Source organism: Mustela putorius, unplaced genomic scaffold (genome assembly GCF_011764305.1).
Source record: "Mustela putorius furo isolate JIRA1106 unplaced genomic scaffold, ASM1176430v1.1 tig00000129_pilon_pilon_pilon, whole genome shotgun sequence".
Taxonomy (NCBI): Eukaryota; Metazoa; Chordata; class Mammalia; order Carnivora; family Mustelidae; genus Mustela; species Mustela putorius.
This window is the reverse complement of record NW_025421290.1, coordinates 48,669,911-48,682,212: the sequence shown is the minus strand read 5'-3', so window position 1 is coordinate 48,682,212 and position 12,302 is coordinate 48,669,911. Positions and strand designations below refer to the sequence as shown.

At 52.2% G+C, this 12,302-nt stretch overlaps 2 protein-coding genes across 4 annotated transcripts in view; one reads left to right on the top strand and one right to left on the bottom strand.

Annotated features, from left to right (window-relative positions):
• Positions 1-567, bottom strand: part of WDR25 (WD repeat domain 25) — a 144,215-nt gene extending 143,648 nt beyond the window's left edge. Inside the window, exon 1 of one of the 2 annotated variants that reach the window (XM_045073675.1) lies at positions 465-567. The gene's annotated coding sequence lies outside the window, so the exon portion shown is untranslated. The remainder of the gene's footprint in view (positions 1-464) is intronic. The other variant, XM_045073688.1, reaches the window with a different exon arrangement.
• WARS1 (tryptophanyl-tRNA synthetase 1) overlaps positions 567-12,302 on the top strand; it is a 29,226-nt gene continuing 17,490 nt past the window's right edge. Inside the window, exons 1-2 of one of the 2 annotated variants that reach the window (XM_045073699.1) lie at positions 567-697; positions 6,990-7,167. In XM_045073699.1, coding sequence (XP_044929634.1) covers positions 7,054-7,167 — 114 coding nt within the window. In that variant the 5' untranslated portion in view covers positions 567-697; positions 6,990-7,053. Of the gene's footprint in view, positions 698-1,435; positions 1,658-6,989; positions 7,168-12,302 lie in introns of those variants that run through there. The other variant, XM_004754705.3, reaches the window with a different exon arrangement.

Here is a 12,302-nt window from a genome sequence, read left to right as displayed (position 1 = left end):
GAGCCGCCGGCGGCCGCAGGAGGGCAGGACCTCCCGCCCACGGCGTGGCCCGCGGCCGCAAGCGCTGGGGAGTCGCGGCCCGGGCGGCGGGCACAGACGGAAAGGACCGGACAGGCTCGCTCGGCTAACGCGGCCCGACCGCCTGCGCCGCGCCCAGCCCCGCGGGGGTCGGGCCGGCACCGGGGGTCAACACGCTGCGCCCACCCTGCGCCGCGGACCAGGCTGCGGAGGCGGCCAAGGGGCGACCGGGCACGGGTTTTGAAGGATGAATAGAAGTTAGCCGAGCTGTCAAGAGTGGAGGTAGGCAGGGCCCGGAGCTCGGAGCGTCCGGAAGGGCAGTGGTGAAGAAGGACCGGCCACGGACACTGATAGGCCCTCCCTGAGGGGCGCGGAGCGCTCGGGCCGCCCCCGCCGCCCGGTCCCAGCCCCCTCCCGCCCACGGGCCCGCCGCTCACCACACGCACCGGAAGCGCTCGGTCCTGCGGGAGGCCGTCCGGCCTGCGCTCCGCAGCCAAGGTGCGTTCCGCTAGTTCCGGAGCCTCCAGCCAATCATCCGCGGCCTCCGCCCCGCCCCCACGCGAACAGCCAATGATGGGTCAGCCTGGCCGGAAGTTGTTCCGGCCGGACGGGGTTTCCACGGACGCCCAGGCGGCCGCCCGTGGCTGAGCCGGCTGCACTGAAGGGCCCGGCTGGGCCGGTAAGTGAGGGGATGAGGGGCGCGGGGGCTCGGGGCGGCGCCGCATGACCCGGCTCTGCCGCCGCCGCCTGCAGGCGAGGGCCCGGAGCGTCCTCCTCGGAGCCCGGCTCGCTGCCCGCCGGGGTCCGGCGCCACGAGGGGCGCGGAGGCTGCCACGGCGCCCCTCGCCCCCTCCCTCCGAGCGCCCGCGTCCCCGCCGGCCCCGACCCCCGCCGGCCCCGACCCCCGCTCGCCTCCTCCCTCTTGCCCTGCCCCGAGGCGAGAGCTCCCCACGCCGAACGGGTGCGTGCCCCGTGCTGGGGGCTGTGCCTGCAGCGTCGCCCTCGGTCCCCTCCGAGAGGGGACGGCCCTCGGCCGCGGCGCCGCCCCGGGAGGACGCCCCCGCTGGGGCCGAGAGCTGCGGCCGCGCCACCCGGAGCTCGGGCTCTGCCCTGCGCGGCCGCGGCGGGGTCGGCTGCGGGGGGCGGCCGCGGCGGGGGGCGGCCGCGGCGGGGGGCGGCTGCGGCGGGGTCGGCCGCGGCGGGGTCGGCTGCGGGGTCGGGCGGGGTCGGCCGCGGCCGTGCCGGTCGCCCTCCCGCGGCCCGCTCGAATGCGGAGGCTGGGGGCGGGCCCGGGGTGGGCAGGTCACTCGGAGGCCCGTCCGGGGCTGGGGCGGCTGATGCAACGCCCCGCTCGGGCCTCGGTCTCCTCGCGCCCCCCCCCCGCCGCCCCTGCTGGGACCGCCCCGCCGAGGAGGCTGGTCCCGGATCCTAAGCGTTTCTGGGAAACGGAGCGGTTTGTGCGAAGTCCCTCCGTGTAGGGTGCGGTGAACCGGAGAAATGACCCTTTTCTGAGAAGGAAACCGAAAGCTCCGGGGGAGACTATAAAGGAAGAGCGCAGGCCGCTCGGGGCAGGCGCCGCCGCTCCTCCGCCTCGCGGGACCCGTGGCCGCCTCCGCCCGCCGCGCCTCCCCGGTCCTGGGTACGTATCGCCCGCGTCGCGCGGCTGCGGCCCCTCGGCGCCGGCCCCAGCGCGCTGGAGACCTCGGCGTGGGGGCGAGGGCGCGTGCCCCCGACGATCGGGCTGTCGTGCCCCGCACGTCCTGCGGCCGACCGGGAGCCGAGGGACCGGTGGGCAGCGGCCTGTGCGCGTCGGCGTTCCCCTGGCCGCGGCGTTCCCCTGGCCGCGTCTCGGGGTTGGCGCCCGCGCAGGGTTTCCGCGGCCGAGGCCCCTCCCGCGCAGCCCCCTCGGCGTGAGCTCTGCGGGCGCCACGCACAGCGCTGCCGGGGGCCCGGCTTCGCCGCCGTGGAGGGTAACGTGTGTTTATTACTGGAAGGGGGAGGCGACCGCTCGTCCCAGTGTCGGACAAAGGAAAGGAACGTGGCCTGTCCCGAGCTTCAGAGCGCCAGCGGACGCCTCGCTGGACACAAGTCGTTTCCTCGTCCCCTGGGGACGCCGTGGTCCGGAGCGGCGGACGTGCACACTCTGGGGCCTGGGTGGGAAGGAGGGTGGGCCCTCCCGGTGGCATCCCAGGCATCCGCCAACGATGCGCTTCCCGGCGGCTCGAGAATTGGCTAGGTTTATGCCCCCTCTCCCCGAATCGTAGATCAGTGTGTCCTGCTGGTGAGATGATTCCGGGATGGTCCGGGCCACGGTCATGTTCTGTGCAACAGTTCTGTGAGTCTCCTTTTACTCCCTGTCCCGAATCCACCCAGTGTCTTCCAAGTACCTGTCATTCCTCCAGAACGAGGGAACCTTTCAAAATGAGCACAAGACTCCAGATCTTTAAAAAGAGGAATTGATAATTTTTTTATTGAAATTATTTATTTCAGAGAATGGGAGAGACAGAGAGAGCATGAGAAGGGGAAGGGTCAGAGAGAGACGCAGACTCCTTGCTGAGCACGGAGCCTGATGCAGGACTCGATCCCAGGACTCCAGGATCATGACCTGAGCCAAAGGCAGTCACTTAACCAACTGAGCCACCCAGGCGCCCAAGAATTAACTTTAAAGAGCTTTTTAGCTTTCTCTTTAAAGGTGCCCTAGGATCTGCCAGGGACTGTGAGGCTTTACTCTAATGACCAATACTTCTTTCAGAGCACATGGTAGATAACTCCACAGATTATACCTTTGTTTCTTCGTTTTAGATTTTACTCTTTGTTAAGTAGGTAAAACAACTCTCCGAACAGATTCAAAGCTCTATTTGCACTTTACGCAGTAAACACTAAGACAGTCGTGCATAGAATTTTGGCACCTCGGACCCCTCTGAAAAAGTAACCTGGATATTCTACTTAGAGCCAGGCACATACTAGTGTGTATGCAGACTGTCCATGTCATTTCAGACATGCTGAACTCCGGGTTAAAAACCTCAAGTTAAGGGGCGCCTGGGTGGCTCAGTGGGTTAAGCCGCTGCCTTCGGTTCAGGTCATGATCTCAGGGTCCTGGGATCGAGCCCCACATCGAACTCTCTGCTCAGCCGGTAGCCTGCTTCCTCCTCTCTCTCTCTGCCCACCTCTCTGCCTACTTGTGATCTCTCACTGACAGATAAATAAATAAAATATTAAAAAAAAAACTCAAGTTAAATTTCATTCCAAAAGTTATCAAAGAAGTAAAGGAGCGTGTTGACTAGATGGTGAGAAAAAGGAGAGTGGACACCCGAAACAGGGGCAGATGGATGGGCGTGTGAACTAAGAGACTCTGTTCTCTTTCCTTCTCTTTTAAAAAAAAAGATTTTATTTATTGGGACACCTGGGTGGCTTAGTTGTTAGGTGTTTGCCTTCGGCTCAGGTCATGATCCCGGAGTCCTGGGATCAAGCTCCACATGAGGTTCCCTGCTCAGCGGGGGACCTGCTTCTCCCTCTCCCACTCCCACTGCTGTGTTCCCTTTCTCGCTGTGTCTCTGTCAAATAAATAAAGTCTTCTCTTTTTTTAAAGATTTTATTTATTTGTTTGACAGAGATAGATCGAGAGAGGTAACAGAAAGAGGGGGAGTGGGAGAGGAAGAAGCAGGCCACCCACTGAGCAGGGAGGCGGACCTGGGGCTCAATCCCAAGACCCCAGGATCATGATCTGAGCCAAAGGCAGACACTTAACGACTGAGCCACCCAGAGGCGCCGGTTTTCCTGTCTTTCAAGAGGTTGCATCAGGCACACATACATACACGCACAAAAGATTTATCATGTCGGTGGTTCCCACGCAGTGTTTACCTTATGATCATGAGAGCTAGCAGACCTTATCTGCTGTTCCCTCGTCAGATTTAGCTCATATGTGCTTCTCAAACGGAATTCTGCTGTGAGAAAACATATTTTTCCCTATTAACATGGACCCTGGGTGCAGGTCCCATTCATGTAGCTGCTCCTCTTACCTGCTCCGTAGCAGGGGGAGATTATCTGTCCAGGGCGCACCCAGTGATTCTACCTGGTACTTTCTTTAGGAATTTTTTTTTTTTTTAAATGGAAAGTTGTTTGTTTATTATTTGTTTTTTTTGTTTGGGGTTTTTTTTTGTTTTGTTTTGTTTTAATTTTTTTCTTTAGGAATTTTTAAAGCTAATGCTTCTGGTCCTCCTCAGACTTCAGAACCTTACCTGCTGTCACCCGTTGTCTTCCATGCCAGATACCACACTTCAGGAAGGAGAGGGATAAAGCCAAGGGAATTCCAAAGAGAGCGACGAGGATGGGAGCTGGACGTTGGCAGAGGCTGAAGAAACTAGTCTTAGGGTGTGAGACCTGGAGAAGGCGCCATGCCATCAGCCTGGCCCTTCCCAAATCCTAGCAGGGTCCGCACAGTGGCAAGATGCTAAAAATGAGGCTGGGTCAGGTCCATGCGGGGGAAATCTACCTTAAACTGGAACAAGCACTTGTGAAGATAACATGAGAGGACATGAGCTTTAGGGAGAATATTGAACTGGATGACTTGTGAGATCGATTAATTCTCTAAGTGTGTTTTGATAAAGTGCTGTGTGCCAGGCATTAGAAGCACACAAAAGAGTAAAAAATCCAGAGCTTGCTCTCACTGTCCGGTGGAGAAGACATGAATAACTCGATGCCATGCGAGTGCTGGCATCGAGTTCCTACCAGAGTATTGGGGATCAGTGATGGTGGAGTGATCAGCTTGGCTGCCGGAGCCAGGAAAGGCCGCAGAGAAGAGCTGACGCCTGAATTAGTGAGATCACCTGCAGTGCACAGGCAGAGACAGGAAACTGTCCCGTTCCAAGCAGGGGGAGCCACTGAAATGCTAAGGGAACACATGGCGTAGCGGGGTTTGGGGGTCAGATCTTGGCTTAGCTCCTTTGGCGCTGGGATCCCAGGGGGCTCTTCTGACTTCCCTGAGCCATCACCTCTCATCTGCTAGCGCAGAGCATATACCAAGCCATCCAACTTTGAAGGTGGGACGAATCTGGGATCGTGTGTAAAGGAACTGGACATGATGTTTGATCAGGTGTGGCTAGCAGGAATTCTCATCCCTTTGATTGTAATTTGATACGGGCCTGCGTGTTTCTCCTCTCCAGCGCTCCTCAGAGTTTCTGCATTCCTTCTTGCAGGCCTCCTGACTCCAGGCTGTGCTCTCTGAGGGAGTTAGGGCACCCAGCTTCCCTTTTCTCAGAAACGAGGTGATTCTCAGCCAGGAGGGAAAAGAAACTGGTTACTGTCTCATCCTGGTTTCGATATTAGGCTATCAGTTGATTTATATAAAGATTAGCCTAGTTAAAATTTACATCCTTCTTAAACATTTAACAAAATAATAAAAATAAATTACCCTAAGGGTGCCTGGCTGACTCAGTTGGTGGCGCATGTGACTCTTGAGCTTGGAGTTACAAGTTCAAGCACCACACTGGGGCTAGGTTTAACTTAAAAAAAAAAGAAAGAAAGAAAAATGACCCCTCAGGTCTGGGGTTTTGGTTCGTAAAGTTCATAGAAAAAAATTCAAATAATTAAGGACACAAAGCAGTCACATATTGCACCTCTCCTGCCGGGTGAGGGCCATGCTGGGCTGGCTATTTACCTGCACCATCACACCATCCACACAGCAATCCTGCAGGTAGTGTTACCGCTGGCCCCACTTTACAGTTGAGAGGCTGAGACTCCTTACAGTTAAATAACCTGGAGAGTGAGTTGTAGCTGCCCATCCCTTCCATTCGCGTGGTATCGGGGATGTTCGTAACCTCTCTGTGCCTCGGTGTGCTCATCTGTGAAATGGAAAGAGCATCTCTCTCACAGGATTGCTATGAGCCTTCAGGGAATGGATGTGTATACGGTGTTCAGAAAGATAGCAGGTGCGGAGGTGCTGGCAGTTGGCTGCCCTGGCCCGGCCCATTGTCACTGTCCTTGCCTCATTCGGAGCCAAGCAGCAAGTTGTAAATGGAGCTAGGGTTCAGCCAAGCCCTGGAGCCCTAACAGATAATACTCATAATGGATCTCTATCTTGCTTTACAGTTTACAGCATGGTACCTTCTAGTTTTTCCTCCTTTCTTTTCACAGCAGCCCTTGAGGTAGCTGAAAAGGTTCCTGACTGTGCCACTCTCGATGAGGAAGCTGACCCTCAGAAAGGGGAAGTGACTGACCCAAAAGGGAATGATTTGGCCAGTCTCTGCACCAAGGCAGCATCAGGTGGCCTGCCCTCTTGTCCCACCTTTTTCAAGGTTAAAAGTTATGACTAATAAAAGGTGCAGGTATGCCTTTTTCAGAGGGCTGCTGTGAAGTGAGACAGCGTGTAGAATGGACAAGCTGTACATCCTTTTCCTCATTTGGAGCCCAGAACAGATAAGGCCCTACCCTCATCCTAGATAAGACTGTCCTTGACCCCAGACCTTGCTGAATCTGAGAACAGAGCAGCTGGCCTGCAAAAGAAGCCATTTGCTCAGTCACCTGTTGGCTCTGGATGCAAGGGCGTGGAACTCATCCCCAATACAATTAAGATAAAGAGTAAATTGCAGTTCCGCCAAAAGTTTCTGGCTCGGATGAACTTGGGTTTGTCAAAGCACTTCAGTACTTGCTCCGTGTCCGAATTCGAGTCTTTCCTGGGTGCTTGGCATTGGGTGAAGCACACTTGGGCCTGGTCAGAGGAGTCCCGCAGCCGGTGAGTCCCGCAGCTCCTGCAGTCCTCATTGCTGGCGCCTGTTCATCCTCTTTCCTCCTTTTTCATGGCCCCGCACTTCTGCTTACACTTTTACTAATGTTATTTGATCCGTGTCCTTTATCATAACTCCAGCGTTTGTGGAAAGACGAAGGACTGGGTAGACGCAGGAAAGGTAAAACTCCAGCAGCTCGTTAACCAGTCTCTCCCTCCCTCCCACACCCTTGTACCCCCTTCCCCACAGTTTTGTCTGGACCACGGAGCAGCTCTTCCAGCCTCTTAGCCAGCTGCCAACCTAGGTCCCGGAGATGGCCGACGTGCCCAACGGTGAGCAGGGGTGTGCCTCCCCGCTGGAACTGTTCAACAGAATAGCTGCCCAGGGGGAGCTCGTGAGGTCCCTCAAAGCGGGAAAGGCGTCAAAGGTATGTGGTTTTTTCGGATTCTCTGCCTGTGCATCTGGGCCAAGTCTGGGGTCATGTTACCCGGAACAGACTGTTCCCAAGACTCTGTTCCCTCAGTAACTGAGGTATTTTGGCTCTAACTTTAAATTCATTTCCTCCTTTATTGATACATGTGGTCTAAAGAAAAGCCCCTGAAATCCAGCCGTCATCCACCCTGCCTGTTCCCAGAAACGAACTTTTCAGTCCTTTCTGCTGATTCTCAGAATTACACTTTTATGTTGCTCCTTGTTGATATTCAAGTTTGGGGCTTTAACTGTAGAAAAGGAGGAGTTAACACTTCTGTCAGCACTCCCCATCCCTCTGGTGTCCCGTGCATGTCCCCGCGTCAACATGGACGCTCTTCTGACAGCATCCATGCTACTGACAGCTGACCCCATTGAATTGAGTTTGAGTGTTTTTCCTTTCCTGCCCCGGAGTTGCTGTTTATCTCCATTCCTGGTGGTTCCATGTTTCTGTGTGCAATGGGTGTAGCTCTCCGGGCCCCCTTCGGTTAGGTGAGTCTCCTGAGGTGCTCACGTGAGCCAGCCTGCAGCTTACCTCCAGAAGGTCTCTCTCAGGACTCCTCCGCCTCAGATGGACTGCTGCCTCTCTCCGTCCACACTGCCCCCGTGGGCCCTTCCCTCACCTCCCTGTTGGGTCGCTGTTTCCGATCCTGTGCGGCACTCCTTTGTGTATGTACTCTCTTGATAGAGCAAGTCCTCCAATGGTCTCTGAAAAAAATAATGTGGGGGGATCTTGCATGTCTGAAAGTATCTTTATGTAGTGTCTGATTGATAAGCAAGAGTGGGTATGGAATTCTAGGGCAGAGGGGATTTTCTCACAGAATTCGGAAGCCAGGGATCTGTCTTCACCGAGCTCCCAGGGTCGCTGTGAGAAACCAGATTCCGTTCCCTTGGGTTTTCTCTGGAAATTTGCAGGAAGGTCTTGTTGTTCCAGTATTCTGAAATTTCTTGGGATGAGTACATCCTTTCTAACTAGAAACTTCTGACCCTTATTCTGAGAAATTCTGTTTCTGATTCTTCTCTTCTCTTTCCTTATTTATGGACTTTTTTCCCCCAGAAACTGGTCCTCTGCTTTTATGTTTTGACTTGTGCTTTCCATTTTGTTTTCTTCTTCTTTCAAATATATTTCCTCAACCTCTTATGTTGCCATTTTTTTTTTAAAGTAAACTCTTTTTCATGTATCCTGTCATTTTTAACTTCCGTGAGCTCATTGCTTTCTGGATGTTCTTTCCTCGTTGCACCCCATTATCATTTCCTAGGTACAATAAGTATCCTTTTATCTCTGAGCTCTTGATGATGGTTTTCCTGATGTTCTCTGCGGGACAGAGGAGCTGGGCTGTGTGGCCCTCCTCCACCCTCCCTGCTCACGGTGCATTGCCCCTGCCCCTGCTGTACAGAACACCCCCAGTCTAGACACTTGTAACTTGACCTCTCCAGCACAGGACCTCTGGCTTGGGGTGGGAGGGGGTGGGAGGGGGTGGGAGGTGGAGAGCCAAGCAGCTGCTTCTTAAAAGGACTTTCTACCTGTGCTCCTAATTCATAGCCGGTGTTCACCCTCACTTCCCCAGATGCCCCGGTCCCAGATCCCCCAGCAGCGTAATTCCAGTGTTTCTACGACATCCTCACATTTGTTGTTCCCGGTCCAGCAACTCTGTGGCTTCCAAAATCTTGTTGCTGGGGTCCTCTTTTTGTTGCCTTTGTCCTCATGGGGTTGTGCTTTTCTGAAAGGTCTCTGCTGTTGCTGCAGGACCTTTCAGAAGTGTGATCCGTGCCATCTGTGTCTTTAATGCACATGAGCACTGCCTTTCATTCTGCTCTGCCTCCGCTCTTCGGTCACTCAGCTTCTTCCACTACTTCCTCGTCCGTCACTTCCAACCCCTGTGTGTCCTTTTCAGAAGCCCCCGCCCTGGGGGTCCTCCCCAGATGGGGGCCAACCATCTCCCACCCACTCTGGCAGTTTACTTTGATTCTTTGGACCCCAAATAAGCCATCACACATTAAAAGAGATAAATACCACTGAAAGTGATGTCCCAGGGAAAGGGTTAGCTAATGACAGGAAGAATCCTCCAGGGAGGACTCAGTGGGTGAGACTAAGTTATTTTTTTTAAATCCAAAATAAATAGGGGTGCCTGGGCAGTTCAGTGGGTTAAAAGCCTCTGCCTTTGGCTCAGGTCATGATCTCAGGGTCCTGGGATCAAGCCCTGCATTGGGCTCTCTACTCAGAGGGGAACCTGCTTCCCCCTCTATCTCTGCCTGCCTCTCCGCCTTCTTGTGATCTCTGTTTGTCAAATGAATAAATAAAATCTTTAAAAAAAAAAAATCTGAAATATATAAAGGACCCACATGTTAACCGTTTGCTCTTTAAATCCATATTTGGAAACTTGGCAGTGGTATATGTGTTGATGTAACATTAAGTTTGAGTAACATTTAATAAGTTCTTAGCTAGCAGTTCTTAGTGACCTGCAGTTATAATCATTGTTAAACAAGCAGTACTTAACACAGTTCGGTTTAACACAGTTCAGTTTACTCTTCCAAGTATGTTCTTTGATATGTGCAGTCCACTGACTCTCAACAAGAGAGATCAGAGGTTGCACGATGAAGTCAGACTTAAATGATGAAAATTCACAAGTAAATTTGATCCTGGAAGGTGTTACAACAGAAGCACCTGCTATTTTAGAAATTCACTTTATGCAAAATACTAGAGCACTTTGGGAACACCAATGCGGTGAGGGCACCGTGGGCTCTTTCTCCAGCAGTCTCTGCCATGTGTCTTGACCGTGGCCCTCGACATTCTCTTCTGCTCCGTATACTAAGGGCAAAGATCCCCAGCTTCAGTAACAGCTTACTAAATAGCAAGGTGTCTCCTGAGGGCATAGGTCAGAATCTAGGGGCTCTGGGGGGAGACAGTGGCCAAGGGCATGAGCACTTTAGGCAGAACTCAAGAAATGATGCTGGATCACAGAGGTCAAGACAGCAGGGTCTGTTTTCTTCTCCTTTTAGTTTACATAAACTTTTTTTTTAAGATTTTATTTTTTTGAGAGAGGTCCAGTGGCTGGGCAGAGATAACAAGCAGGAGAGGTAGAAGGAGAAACAGTCTCCCTGCTAAGCAGGGAACCTGATGTGGGACTTAGTCCCAGGACCCTGGGATCATGATCTGAGCTGAAGGCAGATGCTTAACCAACTGAGCCACCCAGACGCCCAAGGTAAGCTTTTTAAATTGAAGTGCACCATTTATTCAGAAACGTACAGAGCTCATAATCAGCTTACTGAAGTTTCACAAAATAACCATACTTGTAACCAGCGTCCAGATCAGGAAACAAGATAGCAGAACCCAGAAGCCATCCTCAGGCCCCTTCAGTCACTGCCTCCATTCTCTACCCTAGGCCTCCACCATAGATAGTTCTCCCTTTGTTGGAACTTTAGATAAAATCAGGTTGTACATAGTCTTCTTTTGTTTTTTTCTCCCCCCAGGACATCAGCTTTTAAATTGTGCTTCCGTGTTCTGGTCCATGTTAAATTGAGAACAAGAAAATAGAAAGGCAAGCTTGCCTGACCATTTATTTATTTATTTATTTATTTATTTATTGTGATTTTTTATTTTTTAGTTAACATATAATGTATTATTAACCCCGGGGGACAGTCTGTGAATCGCCAGGTTTACACACTTCACCGCACTCACCATAGCACATACCCTCCCCAGTGTCCATAACCCAGCCACCCTCTCCCCTCCCCACCCCACCCCCAACCCTCGGTTTTTTGTGTGAGATTAAGAGTCTCTTACGGTTTGTCTCCCTCCCCATCCCATCTTGTTTCATTTATTCCTTTCCTACCCCCCCAAGACCCCCATGTTGCCTCTCAACTTCCTCATATCAGGGAGATCATATGATAATTGTCTTTCTCTGATGGACTTATTTCACTTAGCATAATACCCTCTAATTCCATCCACGTCATCACAAACTTGCCTGTCCATTTAAATCCCATTCTAGACTACGAACAGTTCTTGAGCAGGGACACTGGTGTTTTACTTTCAGAGAGCTTCCTAGTTGCAAACAGAGTTAGACCAGATAGAGTATGCAATGTCAACACAGCCAGTGATAAAAGGGTATTGACTAAAGTGTCCTTCAGAGCAGGGTAATTCTTCCCATGGATAATTCAATAAATCATGCTTGCTAAACATTTATTTTGTTGCACTGAGCTTAGGCACTGCAGAAATGAGGTGAGTAAAACATACCTAACCCACCTGGGCAGATATCCTATCTCTTCTAGGAGATATGTTACGAAGTCCACAATTCTAATTCATTGTAATAACAAATTCCTGGTTGTTTCAGAGTTTAAAACACAAATCTGTGCCTGCAGAAGTGCCCCACGGCAATAGTTCTCTGTGGCTTGGGGCCGTACCTCACGCAGCAGTGTCTCTCCACTTAGGAAGTCGGCTTCATAGAACAGGATGTGTACACTCTGAATGGGAATGTTTGTACTTCCTTTGCCAAGCAAATTGGCCTGTGTATATTCTTTGTTTGTGATCTAATCCAGCAAGGCCAGTTACAGGAGCAGAGTTTTGGGGCACAACATGACTAATCTGCCTAATTAGGCCTCCTCTTCCAGGGGCCGGCCTTCGTGGGTGGCTCGTGTGGGCTTCTGGAGCAGGAGGTCTCTACCAGATTTCCAGAGTACCCAAGGATATAATTTTACATTTGTTTTTCTTATGCTTATTTTTAAACACTCAGTGTGCAAACACTCTGGACAGCTTGATAAGACTCCAAAATACAGTAATACAACTGTTTCTCACTGCATCCCTCCTTAATTTAGGACTTGAAAGCCTGTGTTTTTCCTTGCCTTTTTCTGTTTCCCTGATGTCTAGAGTTGCGGTACTGTCCTCAGTGGCATTATTTAAGCCTCCACAAATACTCCTCTCAGCTGTAAAACATAAAAACAAGATCCGATGTAGAATTCCTTATACTCAGTCCAGGGAGCTTGTCACACACATTCTCTGGCATCGGTGGCATTTGAGAAATCTTGAGTATATTCAGTGTGTCATAAAGAACAGTGTGTGCTGTGTCTGTTTGTCCCATAGCATTTGCGGTACTGATCCGC